Source organism: Podarcis tiliguerta (genome assembly GCF_965153285.1).
Source record: "Podarcis tiliguerta genome assembly, chromosome: Z".
Classification (NCBI taxonomy): Eukaryota; Metazoa; Chordata; class Lepidosauria; order Squamata; family Lacertidae; genus Podarcis; species Podarcis tiliguerta.
In genome coordinates, this window is record NC_139553.1 from 7,308,868 (window position 1) to 7,331,267 (window position 22,400).

A 22,400-nucleotide genomic window follows, 5' to 3' on the forward strand; every position below is an offset into this window, starting at 1 on the left:
TCTTTTAATTGAGGAACCCCAATAAGTTTCTAAGGAGTGGCAAATTCTTGTGGTCTCTATGTAGGTGTGCATATGGGGAAACCTGTATCTGGACAGACCATCTTCTGAACATTATAACACTCCCAGGGTCACATAAGCAAGGTCAGAGCCAAGAGGGGATGTGGCACCCATTGACTCTTTCTGCTGCTCCTTTTCCAGGTTACATTTACATGTTTTGCTCTGCCATATTGGCATGTGGTTCCTGGGAGGAGAGGCGACTCCAGGGGAGTGTGACTGGTATGGTCCCTCCAGGCACAGAGCCTCTGGAGTGCCAGAGCAGGTTCCACCACTATTATTCCAATGGAAGGTGAGAGGGAGGAGCACTGGATTTTGGTGTCACACAGGGGGCCAAGGTCCAACACTTCTGGGAAATTGAGGAGAAATTAATGTGGTCTCCTGGATGAAAACAAAGTTCATTGCCCTTGATCTAGAGAACTGTTCTGCTGCACTTTTTGGATATAGCTGTGTCGTTGTAGCCTGATAGGATTCCAAGGAACCACACTTTGATCTAATTCAACCTCCTGTCCTAAAGCATGCTTGCATTGATATCCGAGGACTTATGTGCATGCTTACACATTCTGGGGTATCAAATGACTCATTCACGTTTTCAAGGCACACATCAATTGCTGTAGTCAGTTGACATAAGATATCCCAAACAGAAAATTAAAAAAGCAGGATCTCTTTTTATTTCTCTTTCTTCAAAATTGATGATCACTGAATGATTACCCAAAGCAATCAGCATGGGGTAGGGGTTCTGGAATGTCCCCAGACTCATTGCTTTTATAGACAAGTGTTTGCTATCCCAGGTTAACAATCCGGAGATAATTACCCATTCACTCTGTAAGCAGACAGCGAAGGAGCCCACACAGAGCCTGTCCAACTTTTTCTGTAAAATGTCCAAGAAAAGAGATTCCACAACCCCCTAAGGTAACTTGCTATGAGTAACTTTTAAGAGCTAGAATATGTATAGTGCTTTATTTCCCCCCTCCCCCAAATGCATAACCTATGTCTGTTTTCCACTTCTAAAAAGTAGGTTTTCTTCTGCCTTTTCAGGACCAAGCAAGATGTTAGATTCATGTACCATCTTGTTTGGCCTCTCAGTCAGTCTTGCACCCTGAAAAGTCCTGGTGATTTTATGCACAAGCTCCCTCACATTAACATTGCTTTTTACCACTAAGGAACCCCTGAAGAAAATTAATTCTTCAGTGCAATTCACTGCCTATTTATTTGTTCCCTTAAACTAAGAGTGGAAACATTTTTTTCAGTCCAAAAGCCACATTCCTTTCTGGGTATACTTCTGAGAGCCACATGCCAGGTGGGGGGCAGAATATAAATGTTGCCTTTGTACAGTAGGCTAGTTTACAAACACAGACACTCACTTCTCTGTCCTCCATCCAGGAAAGCAAAAGGCATCACCAGAGTTCAAGGGCATACTCTTGCCATGCAAAAACACTCCAGGTGCAAAATAGATTGCACATATAAGAGAAGTTGTCTATTGCCCAAGCACAGTTTGCAGCTGTTCTCTCCCCAAGCTGCAGCAGTACCACCATTTTTCACCAAACAGGCTTGTTTCCAAGGCGATCCCAGTTGACAAGGGATGGTGGCGGCAGCCTGGTGATTTGAGATTGATATACAGCCAGTCACATTTTGACTGCACATCAGTGAACTCAGCCAGTGGCCAAGCTGCATGCTCCGGTACTGGGGGTGGAGAGCAGGCAGGGGCGTGACTGGCGCGCGTCCCGGGGCATGGCATGCCGCCCATGGGGGTGTGCATCCCAGGGGTGTGGCGCACCGCCCTTGGGGGCGTGGTACTGCCTGCGGGGTCGTGCGCCTGACACGGTGGGGGGTGCGCAGCGCATGTCTGGGAGGGTGGCTGTGATAGTACCCCACTCCTTGATGGTGCTGTGGGCAGTGTGCTCCCCCCTACCTTCCTCCACCAGTGGACTCAGCTACATTAGTAAAGAAAAAGCACTTTATGTGTGTTATAACACTGTGACACCAGATGGTGCTGTGGAGTCCTATTTTTCATCAACGGGATTTCCATTTATGAAGCTTACAACACATTCCTTTTTTCTTTTTTTCCTTTTTTTTGGATGTGTCTAGATGATCCAGCCAGTGTCATATAAAGGACAGGGAGGCAATTTCTATCACTCTGAAGCAGCACTATAAAGCCCGTCAGATTTAGGGGTTATCCACACTTCCACTTGTTCTGTACCTAGGAAGCATGGTTCTGACCAGATTTCCACTTGTCCCATGCTTTTTAGGCATGGGTCTGAGCAGTTGACTATTTGCCTCACCACTTTCCTTTGAGGCAAACGTCAGTCCACAGAACACCCAATTGACATTAGCTTTGATTCAGGAGTAAATATTAGGTTTTCCTGGGAGAAAGTGGTGGGATGAAGTTTGGATGAGCCCTTAGTTACATAATCAGGCCACGATGCTGAACTATAAGGTGGGCCCATCTGGGGAGGGTCTTCAAAGGCAATGCTTCCTGTAGGGCCTCCCCTACTGCATCATCTCCTTGGTTACTTCAAGAGAAGGATATTGATTTTCTTTCTCCTTTGCTCATTGTGATGAACCTTCTCTCCTCGCACCACCTCCAGCTGTCAGATTGATGCCAATCCCTGGAGACCCTCTCACTTAAGGGGTCTTGAGCTTTTAAACAGCTTTCAGATGTGTCTTCAGGCACTTCCAGCACTAGAACTATAAAAAGCTGATAGGCTGTAACCTTTGACTAATGGATTCAGTGTTAACATTGAACTTTTATTCAGGGCACCTTTGGCCTGAGGGCTAGCTGAAGCAGCATTTGCAAAACGCTCATCAAATGCTTTGACTGAAAGAGATGGCGAATCCTAGAAGACATGGAACTGCTTCTGGCGTGTTCTAGCAGCCTCTGGAGTAGCAGTATAGAACATCTGAACGTGGTGATTCCTCCTTGATTGGAACACAGCAAATTGTGATGTTGAGGTTATATCACTAGGATATAGCTCTGTGCATCATTGTGGGGTCTTGCCAGTTCCAGATGCTATCAGCCTTGAAATAGCTCATAATTGTCATGTGGCTAATTCTACCCCTGCAAATCTGAGCACTGTTATCCCCGCCATATATAATTTTGTCAAGTTACGGGCCTGCTGAGGGCATCAGAAAGCCATCTGCAAAGCCCTAAAGCCAATATCTGTAGCCACCCATAGCTTCCTGTTGAGCATAGCAACTACAGGATATTGCCCCCAATTACTCTGGGGCAGAATCTGTGGCCTTCCAAATGTCTTTGGACTCACAATCCCTGACCATTGGTCATACTGACTGGGGTTAATGGGAGCTGTAAGTCCAGGACAACAGATTCCCCAACCTTGCTTTGGCAATTTCTTCTCAGGTTCTAGCAGTGCTTTTTTCCCTTTTTTAAAAAAATGTTTAGGGGGTACTCTCATTTTCCTACTCATATTGAAAGGCTGCCCCTCAGCGAGGCCAAACTTACATTCACAAAATGCGTACCCCTGCAAAGCCCAGGAAAAAAGCACTGGGCAAGCTCTCTCTCCAACCTCTTTCCACTGCTGATTTGCTGTTTTTGTGGTGGTTATAGCCACAGGGATATCCTGTTCTCCCCTCATAGAATTTACCCCCATCCTCAACGACAAGCCACCACAACCGAATGAGTATGCAAAGTGGATCTGTTTATGAGCTTCCTTTTATCGTGGCATTGTCAATATGCTTCACCCATTGAAATTCCAAAATCCAAGAAAAAGGCTCCATTTATTTTATTGGCACAGTGAGAAGGTTTTATGTGTTGATTTACTGATCCCTGATTATGCTGAATCACAGAGTTGCCATCAAGCAGAGGAAATGCATTCTTGTGGCTTTGATTTATATTTGTATAAATATATACTTTAAATTGAGCAGCCTCTGAGTAGACATTTTTGCACAGATATCTGAGGAGCTTACAGTGGTGAGGGCACACTACATTGACATTCCGGAAGAAAGCTGCATTGCTTGGTTTTTCTGAGACATTGCCCAGTTCACACACACACACACACACAACCTTATTTTGTGAAGCTCTGAAGTAGCACTGAACCCAAATGGTGCCCAAATGTTGTAGTCTCTTTGGCAGGTGGAGAATTGGGGGGGGGGGGAAGAGAGAGATTTCTTAGATTTTTTTGTGGGTATGAAATTCCCATCGATTTCAGGGGCAGCTTGGTGTTGGTAGGATTCTTCCTTCTGTCCCCCCTGCTAGCTCTATAGGCCTGGGGTGGGGGATATCAGGTCCAGGACCTAGCTGATGTGAGTGCTCTGGCCCTTGGGACTGGTAGAGCAGAAGACAAGCAGCACAAACAGTAGGCGGAGCCAGAACCACTCATTTTGATTTTGCGCCCATTCTCCTCTCTGTGGAGTTCTTTGCATGGGAGAACACAGAGAAGATGGAGCCAGAAGCTAACAGACACACACCCCCCCACACACACACTGGTTGTAAGTACAGTAGGAAGGCAGGCAGGGAAGGGCTAGCTGAGGACAGACTGAGATTGGCAGGGCAGCGCCCCACTCACCCTAATGGATCACCTTCTACTGCTTACACCTCGGATGATGAGAGGACCAGAGCAATGATTCTATGCTGCTGATCTCACTGTTATGGGAGGTTCATGGAGATAGTCAATGCATTCATAATAGCATATCCCTTCACAACATGCCACCTTGGTTCTTTTGCATGGACAGCCCCTGACCATCAACATGTTATTCTTGTTCACTGACCTCTTCAGATTGGCACCACCTGGCAACTTGTGCCAAACAGCAAATTAGAGCAGGGACAGGCTGGCTTCAAGCTTACTGGGTTTATCTTGCATCTCTCCCCCCCCCCCCGCAAACATGAGGTCCACCATTGCAGTTGGACCAAAAAATAGTGGCAAAGGGCAGAGCTGGGGAGGAGGGAATGGTACCCCTGTGGGGTGGGTCTAATTATCTGCATATTTATGTACAGACAAATATATGTTGCTACAGATCAGGGATGCTGACACATCTTGGAAACTAGGCCAGTGGTGAAGTGCCTGTTTTCACAGCCTGCAGCCAAGGATCTGATCCCCAGTATTTTGCCTATTTTTGCCTTTGTGATCTGAAGTCTGAGCTGGAATGAATGAATAGACTTTATTTGCGTAGCCAACAGGCCATAGCATCAAAGGACAAACACCAACAAAAATACATTACAAATATGGTTACCATAAAATCTTGTGGCCTATTAAAACCCTAGGTAAATTAATAATCTCAGTACTTAAAACTTGACAGAGGTAATAAAATAATAATAATAATAAAACATAATGATAATAATCATAAGATCCTAGGCGAGGAATCCGGGCGACGACACTGGTGTCATTCAGATAACAGCTCTCAGTCTCATTGCTCTCTCGATAAATTTGACAACCTTCTCTGTTGTCGAGCTGTTCTGGTCAGCTAGGAGTGAGAGCGGCCCGGGATGGCAGATAGGAGCGGCGTAATGGTCTTGTCCCAGAGATCTTTATATAGGGAGCAAGACAAGAGAACGTGTGACACCGTCTCTACATAGCCAGTTCCACAGGGCCAGAGCCAGTTCTCAAATGGAATTTTTTGATATCTACCTTCAAGAACAGCTGAGGGTAACATATTTAGTCTGGCCAGTGTAAAGGCCCGCCTAAGTTTTGGAATGGTTAAGGTAGACAAATAAGGTGCCCGCAAATCAAAAAGGGAGGGGGGCAGATAAGCGTACCAAGCACTAAGTTTCTTAATATAGGTCAGATTATTCTGCTGCTCAATATCCTTCATGCGCTGATCAATAATGGTTTTTGCCTTGGGGAGACCCATTTTCAGGAGATGCTGTGCTTGTAGGCCACATGTAAGTAGTTTTTGATGCACTACTTTGGACCACCGACTTCTATGAGCATCTCGTGCTACTAGAGGTAGTAGTCCGGATGGGTTTAAATTTAAGCGAAGCCAATAGTTGAATGTTCTTAACCAGGTCCAGGTTTCGACGGAGAGGATGCCAGTCTCCAGCCGTAGGGCCGCATTTGGTACGCATGGTGGAACGGCTAGAATCCGTCTTAAGAATTTAGACTGGACCATTTCAAGTGTGCGGCAATGATTTCCCATCCAGATTTGGGCCCCGTAGAGTAATTGCGCCAAGGGTTTTGCTTGAAAGACCTCCAGAGCTGCTGGGATATGTCTACCCCCCTTCGTAAAGTAAAAGCGAGGCAGTATTTTGGCGCTTTGAGATGCTTTTTCCCTAGCATATTTATGATGGGCCTCCCAGGCCCCTTTTGACTGGAAAACTACTCCGAGGTATTTGAAAATGTTGACCTGTTCTATTGGCTGATTGTCCATCTCCCATCTGTGATGTCTGTGTCTCCTAGCGAAGACTATGACTTTGGTTTTTTGGTGATTAACCACCAGTTGATCTCTCCTGCAGTAGGCTGAGAATTCTCTTAGTAGCCTTTTGAGGCCTACTTTAGTTCATTATAAGAGAACCGCGTCGTCCGCATAGAGGAGCGCTGAAATTGATTTTTCGGCCAGTTTGGGGGCATGAAACTCCGGGGATGTTAGGTATTTGACCATGTCATTTATATATAAGTTAAATAAGGCCGGGGCTAAAATGCAGCCCTGCTTGACTCCTTTGGTGGCTGGTACAGGGCCAATTAGTTGCCCATTTACTGAGGTTCTTACATATAACTTGGAGTCTTTATATAGGCTTTTTATCAAGAATAGTAATCTTTTGTCAATGTTGGTGGCATTGAGTTTAGCCCAAAGTTTGACTCGTGAGATCAAGTCAAAGGCCGCCTTCAGGTCAATAAATGCTGCGTATAGAATCCCACATGTTTTATTGACATATTTGTCAATGAGATGTGCTAATACGAAGCAATGGTCTATTGTTGTTCTGCCCTGCCTGAAGCCGGCTTGCTCCTCTGCCAGAACTGCCTCAGTTTCCATCCAGTCAATTACAGTGGTGCCTCGCAAGACGAAATTAATTCGTTCCGCGAGTTTTTTCGTCTAGCGAATTTTTCGTCTTGCGAAGCACGGTTTCCCATAGGAATGCATTGAAAATCAATTAATGCGTTCCTATGGTCGGAACAAAGCCAAATTTGGTACAAGAACAGTTTATTAAGTGCTCTTTAAAGTCACACATACTGTAAAGAGCATTTAAAAAATGGAAGGAACAATAACTTAACTCTGTAAACATGGCAGAAAAGAGAAAAAGAGAAAATCAGTGCTGCGCATCCAAAAAATCCAAAAGCACCAAACCTCCCAGAAAACAATTCCCTGAACCACCCCCCAGCCACCCTGCACACAGAAATCCAAAGCCTGAATTTTTTTTCCAAAAAAGGCAGTTTGGCCCAATGGTCACAGCAAGTCAGAAAAATGCAGAAAAACCCTCAAAAGCTTCCAGAGTCCTGCAAACCCCTTCTCAACAACTCCCTGAACCACCCCCCAGCCACCCTCCACACAGAAATCCAAAGCCAGACAATTTTTTTCCAAAAAGGCAGTTTGGCCCAATGGTCACAACAAGTCAGAAAAATGCAGAAAAACCCGCAAAAGCTTCCAGATTCCTGCAAACCCCTTCTCAACAACTCCCTGAACCACCCCCCAGCCACCCACCACTCAGAAAGCCAAAGCCAGGAATTATTATTTTTTCAAAAAATGCAGTTTGCCCCCATGGTCCCAAAAAAATCAGAAAAAATCAGAAAACCCCCCCACAAGCTTCCAGATTCTTGCAAACCCCTTCTCAACAATTCCCTGAACCCCCCAGCCACCCTCCACTCAGAAATCCAAAGCCAGACAATTTTTTTTTTTTAAAAAAAAGGCAGTTTGCCCCAATGGTCCCAAAAAATCAGAAAAAATCAGGAAAAAAACCCCACAAGCTTCCAGATTCTTGCAGACCCTTCCCCAACACCAAGTCCTTCAATTCCTAACACCCCAACCCAAAATCCAAAACCCCCAAAAAAGTTTTAAAAGTTTAACTTACCAAATGGCTGCAAAAGAAGTTCTGGAAAATCTTCAAAAAATCGCAGAAATCTCAAAAAAGGCTACCACACCGCGTGCTATGAGTTGCTCCTCGAAGTCAAGTCGCAACTGCACCTCTTGAAGCAATGCACCCTGGGTATTAATGGTTTTAAGAAACAGGAAACAAACTTGCAAGACGTTTTCGTCTTGCGAAGCAAGCCCATAGGGAAATTCGTCTTGCGAAGCACCTCTGAAAACGGAAAACCCTTTCATCTTGCGGGTTTTTCGTCTTGCGAGGCATTCGTCTTGCGGGGCACCACTGTAGTTTGATGTGAAGGTGTTTGGCATATAATTTGCTGGGGAGGCTAATGGGTCTATAGCTCGCTGGGTCTGCCATAGAACCCTTTTTATAGATTGGAATGATTACTGCCTCTGTCCAGCAACCAGGGATTATGCCTGTTGAATCGATGTATGTAAATATTGACGCCATTATAGGAGCCCACCAACTGATATCATTCTTCATGAGCTCTGCTGGAATGTAGTCTATGCCCGGAGCTTTGTTGTTTTTCAGTTGGGCAATTAGTTTCCCCATCTCCTCTATGGAGAGGCTGAGCTGGACTCTGCAAAATACTGTATTTTTTGCTCTATAAGACTCACTTTTTCCCTCCTAAAAAGTAAGGGGAAATGTGTGTGCGTCTTATGGAGCGAATGCAGGCTGCGTGGCTATCACAGAAGCCAGAACGGCAAGAGGGATTGCTGCTTTCACTGCACAGCTATCCCTCTTGGTGTTCTGGCTTCTGAGATTCAGAATATTTTTTTCTTGTTTTCCTCCTCCAAAAACTAGGTGCGTCTTGTAGTCTGGTGCGTCTTATAGAGCGAAAAATACGGTAGTTGTCTCCCCATCCCAAAAAAACCCAGGCAGCTGTTATCGCTAAGACAAGAGTTCTTGCTGAAACACAAACACACAGCAGCCTGCCTTTGTTCCTGGGCTGTGACTTTCATTTTGTTCTGTACGCAATAAACTCTGGCATGGTCCAATCCCTTCAGATGTGGAGCCCCATATAGCAGTACTTATGCTGCTGGGAACACTCTGCTCTTAATATTTGGGCTCATCCAGCTGCACAGACCCTGTGAGGGAATGAGATGTCATAGAAGGGGAGACCTAGTCATCCACCGCAAGCAGCTTTTACATGAAGATTAAGACTTTTCATATTTTCCCCCCAAAAGGGGAAATAAGGTATTAGAAGACCAGGCAGTTCCCAGAGAAAAAGAGAAGGGTGTGGGTGGAGTGGGGAGGGGTGGGCGGGACAGAATCTGGTCCTTCTAAGAGCACTTGTCTCTGCTTCACAGCCTCTGCTAAGGATAATTTTTCAAGGAATATGCATACAAAGTCAGTTTTCACCCACACTTCTCTCCAGTTTTCTTTCAGGTTCTGCCCACAGATGTATAGAAGCTGGGTGTGTTAGTTGTGCTGGTACATTAAGGCAGCTAGTGGCCTGAAAAAGAGCAGAGGAGGCCCCATTGTTGCTGAGGAGCATCTGTACTGGAGTCCAGGATCAAGGGGGCAGTGCTTTCCTCAGCACCTGGCATCCTTGGGCAGTTTCCAGGGTCCCAGCACCTTTGCAGGGTCTCGCTGCTTAGGGCCAACAGGAAGCTGCCTTTTACAAAGTCAGTCCTTTGTTCCATCTAGCTCAGTATCGTCTACACTTTCTGGAAGTGAGTTTGCAGATGGGTCTCTCCCAGCCCTACCTAGAGTTGCTGGTGATTGAGCCTAAGACCTTCTGCATGTAAATATCGCAATTCTAGCCATCCTTTACATTTTCCACAATGCTCCTCACCCACCATAGCTGCCTCCACAAACTGCAAGTGAAGATGCAAAGCTAGGGGTCATTTTCCCCAACTGTACCCTTTAAACTGAAGCTGCCAAGGACTGGGATCTGCTACTTTCTGCATGCAAAGCCGGTGCTCTGCTGCTAAGCTATGGACCTTCTCCATAATAGGTGCACATTATTGTACTGAACCAGCCCATTGGTCCATTTAGCCTAGTATTATCTACTCTAGTGATGGGAGCTTGTAGACATTCCGGATGTTGCTGGACTCCTAACACTTCTCAACCCCAGCCAACATGGCCAATGGCCAGGAATGATGGGAGGTGTTATCCAACAACATATTTCCACTGGCAGTAGCTATCCAACATCTCCAAGTGTTTGAACCAGGTACCTTCCACATACAGAATTGTGCTCTGTTGCTGAGCTTTTGCCTTTCTCGTTAGGATCACAGTTTGTGACAGGTAAAACAGAGGCAACAGATCTGTAGTGCCTCCTCAGGGCATATGCTCCTGTGTGGAATTCACTCCCATGAAGAAGTAGTGATGGACACGATCTTGGATGACTTTCAGAGAAGGTTAGACAAATTCAGGCTGTCCATGGCAACTATCCAAGATTGTAATGTTATTCGTCCAATGGATCCCACCACTGTTGGAGGTTGTGTACCAGTTGCTGGGAATAGAAGGGGGGGGGATATCCTACTAATGGCTTCCAATGGGCATCTGGACAGCCACAGCGAGAACAATATGCTAGACTGGATGGACCACTGTGACGAGAACCTGCTCGTCATCAGAAAATAATCAGTCTCACACCAAGATGGATTGAAGGAATTTGACAGCCTCCGGAGCTGCTGCCAAACATTTATTTTTGTACAGTAAAAACATACAACATTGTATCAGCCGGCAGACAAAGACAACACCATACATTGGCATCATGCCACCATCAGGCTATGTTACGTGGACCAATCATTGAGATCGCATGAGCTGTTCATGCGCTGTTCATGCTCCAAGCAACGCTTCTTGCTTGAACCCTTCAATAAACTTTCGCCCATGCGCTTATGCATAAGCAGCCATTTCCCTACACCACTGGCCTGATCCGGCAGAGCTGTTATGTTTCATACACAAACACGCACACCAGCTTCTCCATCCAGTTGTCCCTGAAGAGCCTGGATAGTCTCCACTCTGAACATACTTTAGACCCTGTGTGTCCTCAGACCCTTTTTCACAGCTCAATGGGCATATTTTACATATCTGGTGCCTGGCTGCATTATCCCTTTCTCGGTATGTGATTTCTTTCTCTCTCAGTGTCTCTCCCTTTCATCTCATCACCATACATATATACCTCCCCATAGCATTCCCCCCCCCTTCAACATTGCAAAATTCAGATTGACAGTTTAAAAGTGCTATGCCTGGCTAGCCATCATATTTAAAGAACTGGAACGATTCCCCCAGCAGAGCAGAGCAACTGTCCTGCTCAGCTTTCTGTGGCCAACCATGTGTTCTGCCTACATGTAGTTGATTGTGACCATCAGGTTGGCTTGAATAGGGATTCCAATCTGTCAGATTTCTGACATCTGCAAAAGGGAGAGGGGCCAACCAAATTCTGACTAAAATTCCCATGAACTCCACTCCTTCCTTTGTGTCCCATGCTGGTTGTCCAACATTTCTCCCTGCTTACATTGTGTGAATAGTTAGCAGTGAGTAACCAGGGTTAATAAAAAGTGTAGACCAAGGGTGGGGAACTGGAGGCCTGTGGGTCAAAGGAAGCCCTCCTTCTTTGTTTAGCCCTCCAAACTCTCCCCAGCCCACCCCCTTCACTGGCTCTGCTTTGCACCCTCTGTGAGTGCTTTTTCCTGGAATGTTTTCCCAAACTCTGATGATACCTATTGCTCGCCTGAATGGAGGACAGAGAGGGGTGTGTGAGTGTGTGTAGAAACCAGCCCACTGCACAAAGGTAAAGTTAAGTTTAATCGCTGTGCCCACTTTTGCTTCTGACTCTACCCACCCCAGCACATGGCCCCTGGAAGGGAATATGGCATTCTACTCCACCGCTGGTGTAGTCAGTTCCCACTGTGGGTGTCTGGAAGGGAATAAGCTGCACAGATTGTGTCCCTGCTGAGATGCTCAGAATGGAGTGTTGCTTTTGTCACAAGTAAAGGAACTTTGAGGGGTCAATTTGTCGTTAAGTAACCATCCAAATCCCACTTGATCTGCATCTGCTTTCAGAAAGAGCAGTTCCCACTCCTCTTCAAGGGCACAACTATCTGCCTTCCATCAGCAGGTGCCCTGACACTGGGCAGCTTGGACCATCTGCACTTTGTCAAAGTCAGCCCAGGATCCTTCATTTGTTTGTTTGCTTGCTTGCTTGTTTTGCACCACTTAGCTAAGAATGGAGGGGGAACGTGATTGCAGATAAGAAAGGAGGAGAGGGAGAAATCGAAAGCTTGTTCAGAGATTTACTTGGACTGCTTCTGTTGAGGAGATCTTGGGTTTCTACAGTGTAAACCTCTCCAGATGCCACGTGGAGCCATGTGTTAGGCTTCTTTTTCCAGTAGGGCACAATGGTGTGCTTAGAACCACATGCACCTTGCAGAAGGATGTGTGTGCTCTCCTGGAGTACTTCAAACACTCTGAATTTGGGAGCATGTCTTCGGCGTTATTTATTTATTTATTTATTTATTTTTTCCATATATGAATCACTTTCTATGAACCATCCCTAAAACAATTAAACATGAAAACAGCTTCAGATATAAGAACAATTTGAAATACAATCCAGATATCGACTGGAATTAAAACAAAGCAAAAACCCTGCACTTAAAGTTTAGTTAAGAAAAAGATCTTCAAGATGCACAAAAAATCAATACAGATGGCACTTGTTGATGTTTTATGGGAGGGAGTGCCACCACACTGAAGGCTGGTGGATCAACCTTCACACATTAACCCAAAAGTAATTTTTTACATGTCAGGTGGGGGGGGGGAAAGCACCCCTACAACACTATTTCCTTTGTGTCTTTGGTGTACATTGGAAACACCGCGTTTGGTGGCAGTGTACTACCACAAGACTTACAGGGCAATTCAGAACTGGTGGGGTGTGGCGGAGCATGACCATTGCCACACTTGTTGATGTAGGCTGTGATGGAAGGCAGGGGAATGGTCCAGTTGTTCTGCCAGGTGCTGCAGTTGGGCCACAATTGAACCCTGTGCTTTCAAACATTTGCAGTGGGTCTGACTGTGTACCCTGATGCAGCTCAGTCCATTCCTGCCCCTGGACCAGGGATTGGGTGGGGGTGGAAGTTCATAGATCCCACCTGCAGACTTTTTGTTGGCCTGAATATTCAGTGGGCAGAACTGACCTCCCTACTGGCAGAATGATGCTAGCTTTACTCTGTAGGTTGAGGGACACCTTCACCACATCCAATCACAGACCAGCATGAAAGCTTGTTGGCTTGCACCCTAAGCCATCTCTGTGAGTCTCCCTTGAGCCTTCCTATGGTCTAGGGGTGAATACCCCATGACCCTTGATTTCAGCATATTTTCGCTACCTGAGTACTGGTGAGCCATCCATACCACTGGCAAGAGTGATATGTGTCCCCATCTGAGCAGTCTACCAGGAAGTGAAAGGGGTGGGGTGGTAGGAAGAGTGAAACGAAAAGTGATTAGCTCTGCCCACTTAATTGGTGGGGCCTCAGGCAGAGAGAGATTATTCCCACGGGAATGTGGTCCTTGGCAGGAGAAAGGTTATCTGTTCCTGCTTTAGTCTGACAACATCTTGCACCAGAATGTATGGAGGTTACTAAAATTTCAGCCATTCCAGCATATTATGTTAGCTTTACTTTTCATGGTTCAGGCCTTATAGTTTTCTTCTCTTCCAGGTTCACCCTCTATGCTGTGGACACCCGAGGAAGACACTCCGAGCTGAGCACAGTCACTCTGAGAACGGCTTGCCCATTGGTGGATGACAGCAAGGCAGAGGGTAAAAGCTCTTGACTTCAGAGCTGAGTTATGGTCATAATTGATCATAATCACACCTTCATAATTGCCCCTTCCCCCGCACAAACACACACAAGTTCTTTGCAACCTAGCACACAGCTCAGATATTTCCAGGGCAAGGTCTAGAGGTGTTTGATCCACCATCCGTTATGAAGCTGCACAGGGTTGATTTTGGTCAAAGCTGGGGTGAAAGCCTCTTCATGTTGCTCTGAGTCCAGTCGGGGGTGGGGGGGGTGGCGGGGTAGGGAGGGCGAAGTGGGATATTGCCCTCACAATAATGTTGACATTTTCTCAATACATTTGTACCTATATGTAGGCTTCCCATGAAGTTCTAACTGGCCACTGTGAAGATAGTGTGATGGATTAGATGGGCCTTTGGCCTGATCCAGTAGTGTTTTCTTAATGTTCTTATATTCAGTATGTGCACAACAGTTTAAGAAGGATATTAACAAGCTGCAAGAGGAGGGCAGCTAAGATGATCAAGGGTTTGGAAACCGAGCCTTACGATAAACAGTTTAGCCTTGTTTCATGTTTAGCCTTGAAAAGAGGAGACTGGGGAGATAAGATAGCCATGTTCAAATATCTGAAGGCTTCCAGTTACAAGAAAAGAGTTTCTGACTATAATAAGAAAAGAGATTCTGACTATAAATAACTTTCTGATAGTAAGAACTATTTGGCAGCGTAACTGGCTCCTTCAGAAGGTGGTGGGCTCTTCTTCTTTGGAGAGCCTTTTAAGCAGAGGCTGAGTGACCATTTGCCAGGGATTCTTTAGCTGTGATTTGGCATTACAGGGATTTGGACTAGGAAACCCATGGGGTCCCTTCAAACTCTATCAAATTCTATTATTCAGTTAATCTGGTAGATCCTTCCTCTGGAATTCTTGCTTGAGTGGACATCACCTTGTCTTTTCCCAACCCAGAGCTGCAGTCTTTGATCCCCGAATAGTAGAACAGTAGATTAGACCCCCCAACTAATCTGCAGTAGCAACTTTGGCCAGAGTAGTGTCCCTCCCTTTCTCACGTGTTGTAGCCAACATCTGCTGACCAGTAGTTCGGCACAAGGCATATTCAGCTCATCAACATTGAAACTTGTGAGGAAGTTACCTGAGAACTGCATCCAACACTACATTTCCCCGTTTGAATTATATGTATGTGTTTGTGTGTGCATGTACACGTACATGTGTAGGGGTGCTGGCAGCATGGACAGGCCAGATGAAAATACAAGGCCAATATACCCTGGACACCTGCTTTTTAAACTCACACCTCCTCCTTGCACTTCAAAGAGGTGTGTCTTGTCCCTCCATGTGCTTGAAAACGCAAGTGAGGAACTAATATTAGACGGAGCCTTCAGATGCCTGCTGTAAATCAGAAACTTGCTTTGTTAGGATGGATGTGCACACACATCCTGTCTTAACTACTGCTGAGCCAAAATGCCTCTCTCTTCCCTAGACCTTCTCCACCATATTCCCAAATTGCAAAGTGGCAGCGGTGGGGATTTTGATGACTGAGGGTGGGTGTTGAAAACAGTGACAAAGTGCTTGCCCAACTTTTCAGTGGTGTTACACGTGCTGCCTACTAGTATGGTGGGCACTATTTCTCTAGTGCTTCCTTCCTACCTAGAATGCACCAAAGCAAGAGCAGAAAGCAGCTCCCCATGTTTCTAAGAGATGACCTGGTCTCCACTGCTGGATTCCCATTCTGCCATGGCCATAGCTTAGTGGTAGGTAGGGCTGCTCCATATACAGGAGGTCCCTGGGTACATTACCTGGTAGGGCTGGGAAAGACTTCTGTCTGAAACTCTGGATTTGTGTAGATCAAAGGTGGACAACCTCTGACCTTCTGGCCAGTGCTTTTTTCTGGGGGTACTCAAGTACTAGCAACTTTTTAGTTAAAAGTGTGGCACCTAATATGAAAAATTCATGGTAAGTACCAGCACCCTTTTTTCTTTTTTTAAAAAGCAAAAGCACTGCTTCCAGCGCTGCTGGAGTTCGGCTCCCATAATCCATTACTATTGGTCATGCTGGGGCCACAAGCTCTTTATCCCACTGGCAACTGATGTAGACAATCCCAAACTAGATAGATCAGACTAGGTTTGAGGGAACTTCCTTTATAGAGGAAGGTGGTGGAGGAGGTGAATATTGGACATAATTTCATGAAAACTTTTCCAGCTACAACCCATTCACCCTCTAAGCCTCCAGGTCCAAGCCAAAAATGTATCTAAAAGTAATTTTTGTTCCATTCCATTTGGGCCAAGATTTGCTTCCTTTGTGCTTAGATGATGATTGCCCCTTCCCACCCCTCTCCTACTTCCTTTCCAGAGGTAGCAGACAAGATCTACAACTTGTACAATGGCTACACCAGTGGGAAAGAGCAGCAGACAGCCTACAACACTCTGATGGAGGTCTCCACTTCCATGCTTTTCCGCATCCAGCATCACTATAACTCCCACTACGAGAAATTTGGGGACTTTGTCTGGCGCAGTGAGGATGAGCTTGGACCCAGGTAGTTATATCCAGCAAGCTTACATTTGTGACCCCTTCCTGAAATCTGGGAGCACAGTGTCGAACCAGCCCTGTACTGCCAAATTTTTTATGTTGCCTTAAAAGTTTTGGTTGCTCAGGGAGATGCTTTGGCCTGCAGCCTTGGTGGCGTGTCACACATGTCTGGCATCCACAGAGCTGAATGTGCATGCCCCTCCATTCTGGCCTCAAACACCTCCTGGCACTGTCCAAAAAAGCACTTGCCTCCTGCTTAGGAAAAATCCAATTTTCTTTTCTCCTTTCCCAAAGATCCCTGGCCATCTACAAAGCCTCCAAAAGAGGAGAAGGGCAAGCCAACTCTTTTTTGGGGGTGGGACACTTCTTAATGAAGTTTTAATAGCAGAAAGTTTGTATTCTCAGAGGGTCATTTATTTCCCTACCTTGAAATGTTTATCAGAGGATCCACAGATCCACAGTAAATGCTGAGCCATAAAACTTAGTGGTGAGCAGGGAGGCTGTTGCATCTGCAGCATAAATACATCACACCAAAGACCTCCAGGGCCCAGTTTCAGGAGGAGCCACAGATTGCTGCAAACAGCTGCTTGCAGTATGACCCAGTATTCAGTCAGCAGGAGACAGGAAAAGGCTGAGCTCATAGGTGGCCTTGGTCGTGATGCTATGAAGCTAGCCAGCTCTTCTCTGCACCTGCCTCAATCCCTGTCTGGGGCCATCTTTCTCTCTCTCTTTTTAAGCCCTCCACCAGCCCCACTGCAAGAATCTCACTGTTCCTCCTAACCCCCAATTTGTAGCAAACATTTGTTCCAGGAAAACAACAAGAACATATCTGCACTGACCACATTGTGATCCAAGGGCAAGCGGCATGTAGGAGCATAAGGAGCTGCCTTATGCAGTCACACCATTGGTCCATCTAGCTCGTTAGTATATGCACTGGCTGGCAACAATTCTCCAGGGATTCAGACAGGGAATGTCTCCCATCCCTACCTGGTGGTGCCAGGGATTGAACCTGGGGCTTTCTAGGTGCAAATCAAATACTGTAACAGCTGAGCTATGGTCTGTCCCTGAAACAATACAATAAGAGCAGCAGCAGTAGACAGGAGGTGAGAAGGTTCTCACATCTATGGTGCTTATCAAAAGCTTGCGACACCTATAAGGGGTCAATTTGTGTGCTACTGAAATGAGCTGTTTGGCAGTTTATTGATCTTTGTTTTTAATTCTTTTATGCTTTTATTGCATGGTCTAATCTCATTTTTATTCTAGCAAACTTCTTTGATACATTTTTTATGATATAGTGGCATACAAGCATTTTTCATACATAAATTAACCCTCATCAACCCAGCCAGCACAGCTGGTGGCCAGGGAAATTGGAGTTCCACAGCACTGAGGTAGGTAATACACTCAATTACTGGTGCAGATGAACAATAGGCTAGATGAACCCATGTTCTTGACTTTGCAAGGCAACTTCATATATTTTGACATCCATATACCTATGATAGGTTTCCACCCTGCCCAGACCTTGAACCTAAGATATCCTCAGATGAGGTAGGTTTTTGTGGCCTACAAGCAAGATAAAGTGCCTGCAAGTAGTCTGTGTATGGCAGGAGTGAGCTGACTTCAAGCTTGTGGGGTTCTTCACTAGGTCCGCAAAAGACTCAACTCTAAAATAAAACAATTCCATGCTAAGCAATTGGCTAAGAAAGTGAACTGATCTCCAAACCCTTCAACAGAAAAATCCCTGTTGGTTACCCTAACCTTTTTTCTTTTCAGAAGTATAATGGAGGAGGAATTGGGGGTTGGGCCATTTTGTTGCTGCTACTGTTAAAAAAGCAGGGGCATCCGGAAACCTTGACGATCTGCTGCAAATCACCCAGAAATCTATCTAAATCACTCTCCTGGCCACCACATTCATTGTAAGGCATACCATGAAGTGCCCTCCCTTTCTTGATGCTGCCCTTTAATGACTTAATCAATTACCACTTGTGTAAGATTATTACTGTTTTCTGGAGTGGGTTTGGTGGGAGGCAGGTCAGCATTTGAGACAATTTCATCTCCAGGTTTATAAAAATCCACAGGGAGAACTTGGAGAGGACCCAGCACATGATTTATGGCCCTGTCCTGGCTGCTTTTCTAATTGATTTCCTTGCCTTCTCCAGGAGGTACCTTGCTCTTGTCTTCCCTGTTTCCTTCTCCCTTCCTTCTCTTTCCTTTGTCTTCCTTAAAGGGGGGGAGGGGCGGTGGCAGGAGAGGGGAGATGTCAGCCAAAGATAAGCCTAACCTTTACACATTACTTCATTAACCTTTTCACATAAGTGAATCACACCAGGAGCTTGGCCTCAATATTCCCAATCTTCCAACTTTTGCTGAAAGGGAGCTTGTCATAACGAATGTCTTTGAAGGCTCCATTTCCTCCTCCTTCTCTCCAACCCATTCTCCCTTCTAGATTTACTTTTGCATGGTGCTGCTGCCTCTTCTTCCAGCCTGCTTTGCCCCATCCAGTCACAGCTGCTTCCTGTAAACCACACCCTTGAGGATCCTTGCAAGCAGTGGACCGCTCCAGGGGGCTGTGGGGATGGGAGCAGACCATAACTCTCAACAGTCAGGCGGTCATGATGGGGATTGCTCAGGTGGTAATAGTGGAAGGATGGGATCCTCAGCAAGGAGCAGAGGATGACTCTCAACCTGAGCTTCTCTTAAGTCCCAGAGTCATCTTTTGTAAAAGTATAATACTAAGTATCTATGTAAATAAACAAAAGTTTTTCACAGCCAAGCTGCATAACTGTTGACTGATGCATGTTTGCCTTCAACTTGCTGTCCACCTCTCACCCCCTACCAGCTGCCCATTGGTGGGTGGTGCATGACCATTGGGCAGAGGGAGGCAACCACTCAGGTGGCAGTTGTTGAGGAGTGGCAGCAGCAATACTGACTCTTCTTCTCTTCCATTGATTCTTCTCCATTGGAGATGTGGGTGTGCCAGGTGGCCAGTCCTGCACCCCCTAAACTAGCCTTCAGTAGCCTTCAGGTGTGCTTGGGTAGGTGGGGTGCTGCTATCCTTTTGCCAGCAATTAAGTTATCTTCTGAACATGGAATGGGACATTATCTTGTCCTTTACCTCAGGCAGCAAAATGTCTCGATCCAACTCTGGCTGGTGCCCTCTAGGACTAGTAGGGAAGAGGACAGGGAGACCAAGAGTAGGTGGAACCAGAGCCAATGACAGGCAGAGCATACTAATGCTAGTTTTGCCCCCATCCTCTTCCCTGCTGAGGAACATTGAGACTTAGGAAGAGGAAGCTGACTACGAGGGTGTGTGTGTGTGTTTTAAAGAAGTCAGGCAGCTGGGGGCTGGCTGAGGGAAGTCTGAGGTTGGTGGGGCAGTGTCCCAGTCACCCATACAAAGCAGCATCCATTGCCGTTGCCCTTTGTTGTCTCCGTTTCATACAGTGCGTAAGGAATTCAGTCTTGGAATGAAGGTCCAAGGGGCTATTCTCTGTGCCAAAGGCACCAGCTTCGGGAGCCAACGTCAGGTGTGATGGTTGGGTGCGCATGATGTCCTGACATTGCAATGTGATGTCAGGATGTCAGGAGGAGTCTGGGACAGAGCTGAACATGCCAGCCATGCAGCTTCAATGGCCACCGACTCCTCCACCTCCTGGCACTGCCGCTGGTGGGAGGCTGCTTCAACCTTCCTTCCCCTCTGTGACAGAAGGAGTAGGAGAAGGAGCTGGAAACTGAAGCCATGCTGCACTCAGCTGAATAGTTTTTGGACATTGGGGGGCAGCTTAACTCCCCAAATATTGGGCCCCTCAAAGGGGCTCTGCCCCCAGAAGCTGGCACCTCTGTTTTGCACACATCAACAAATAGCCCAACTCCTTTTACAAAACATCTTAGCTGGCAACTCTGAGCTTCAAAACCCCACAAAGCTCCCCATAATCAAATAATTCCCCTGTTTAGACTTGGATGACTGAGAGCTCTGCTCCTGACATGTCATTAGCTTGAATTTACATTCCTGCTGGGAAACCCCAAAGCTGAAACCCAGAGCTTTACTGTGGCACCAGAGGGAGAGGAGAATAATCAATAGTCTTGGAGCTTTCAAACCACTGTAGTAAACACTTCCTTTTGATTTAGCAGCATCTCCAGAGTGCTTTCTTCTGACCCTTGGCCTGTCACCTCTTTCAAGTTCACTGCACTTGACCATTCCTCTTTGACTTTCTTCTCACCACAAAGTCAGCACCGCTTAGAGAGCAACTGCAATCAAGGAAATACAGGTCTACGAGGGGGGAGGGGAATGTTAGCACCTGCTAATAGGGCAGCCTACTGATGCTGGCTTCACATCCTTGCACTTTTACAAGTGTGCTGGAGATGGGGGAGAAATCCGTTTCATTTCACATTCACAGGCAAACCTGTCTTAATTCACACTTTCTGAAGCAATATGCAAACCAAAATGGAGGCCAGCCTCTCAGAATTTTGCAGTGGATTTCCCCAACGAAGAAATGTGCATAGACTAGGTATGGAACAGAAATGCATATGGTAGGAACAATAACATACTAAAGTGAATTATATTTGGGTTAGTTGTTTACAAAAATCTCAGGATGCTTGTGTCTCAGGAGAAATGTGCATTAAATGCTGATGAATTTCCAAGATGACACTATCTTTATCTAAAACTGATGTGGAAACGTAGACAGTCAAACTTAAGTTTGGGTGGGGGTAATAAGAAATCAAAATGGACATTTGGCCCTAAAACAAAGTTTCCCCAAACTCTGGAAGAAATGGAAGCATTTTGGCCCTGAATTGAGGAAGCGTTTGGGGAGCCCCAGCGTATCAACAGACGATGTCGGCCGCTAACTGCGGTTGCCCTGGCTGCTACTCCCACACCGGGCATCCTTCTCCTGTGTAGTCTCAGACTGTCCCGTTTTCCCTTCCAGAAAAGCTCACCTCATCCTGAGGAGGCTGGAGAAGGTCAGCAGCCACTGCTCAACCTTGCTCCGCAGCGCCTACATCCAGAGCCGCACGGACACCATGCCGTACCTGTTCTGCCGCAGCGAGGAGGTCAGGCCACCTGGCATGGTGTGGTACAACATCTTAAAGGACACCAAAATCACATGTGAGGAGAAAATGGTCTCCATGCTGCGCAATATGTATGGTGAGTCGAAGGGGCGATGAGAGGATGGCAACGGACCAGGCAAGCGCACGATGAGAATCTCTACTGTGGTGGTGACTTGTGGCATCTTGGAAATTTGAAGCAAAAAAGAGGAATGAAAAACCACATGGGACTTCATGGAAAGTTGCAAATTGAGAGATCAGCAAGACTTCTTTTTTTGTTTGTTTCCTTTTTTCAACTATTATTATTATTGTTTTTAAAAAGGAAGTACATAATTTTGCTCAGTTTTTTTAAAAAGTGTCTCTCCTTTTTAATCTCTCTCCTCCCCTCTCTTCCTCCCTCCCTCCCTCCCTCTCTCTTTTGTCCTTACTAAATGCCTAGATTATGTGATCAAAAGTAAAGAGAAAGAGATGGAGAGGGAGGGGAGGGAAAATCAAAACAGCTGGGGAGGGGGACACAACAGTGATGGGTAGGATAATCCCTACTGCCCTTCAGGATGGACTCATTTGCCCAAGAAGAACCATGTCCCAGAAAATGTGTTTAACAAGCAAGGAGCCAAACAAGAGGCACCATCCTGGAGGGAAGAGATGGAACAATTAACACGAGGCAGGGACAAAGGCTTTGCTAGAGACCCTTGGAAAGAGTGATGAATGCAAACACAAAATGCTCTTGAGTTTACAGAACTTGCTGTTCACGCAGCCATCTTTTAGCAGGGTCCTGACAGGTTGTTCTGTGCATTAAAACATTCATATTTACTTCCACCTTCTCTGCCTGCCTGACATTTCTTCAATCAGCAGTGCATTCATTGGTCTTTTTTTTTAAAAAAAGTTTACACACTTCCTTATTGCTCGCTGCCTTTGTCAATCAGGAAGGTTTGGGGTTGGGTTCCCTCCCCAGAATTTCTTCCAGGAATGAGGTGATAAGCGGTGTGTCTTTTTAGTATGAGGTGGACCGGAGATAATGGAAACTTTCAGAATCATGGGCAGGTAAGGAAGAAGCAAGCG

General features: G+C 46.1%; 1 protein-coding gene across 5 annotated transcripts in view; it reads left to right on the forward strand.

Moving 5' to 3' along the window:
* Positions 1-22,157, forward strand: part of ASTN2 (astrotactin 2) — a 656,733-nt gene extending 634,576 nt beyond the window's left edge. For 4 of the 5 annotated variants that reach the window (XM_083422898.1, XM_083422899.1, XM_083422901.1 and 1 more), the window contains 3 exons: positions 13,687-13,787; positions 16,122-16,305; positions 21,221-22,157. In XM_083422898.1, coding sequence (XP_083279024.1) covers positions 13,687-13,787; positions 16,122-16,305; positions 21,221-21,458 — 523 coding nt within the window. In that variant the 3' untranslated portion in view covers positions 21,459-22,157. The remainder of the gene's footprint in view (positions 1-13,686; positions 13,788-16,121; positions 16,306-21,220) is intronic. The other variant, XM_083422897.1, reaches the window with a different exon arrangement.
* Positions 22,158-22,400: the final 243 nt, after the last annotated feature.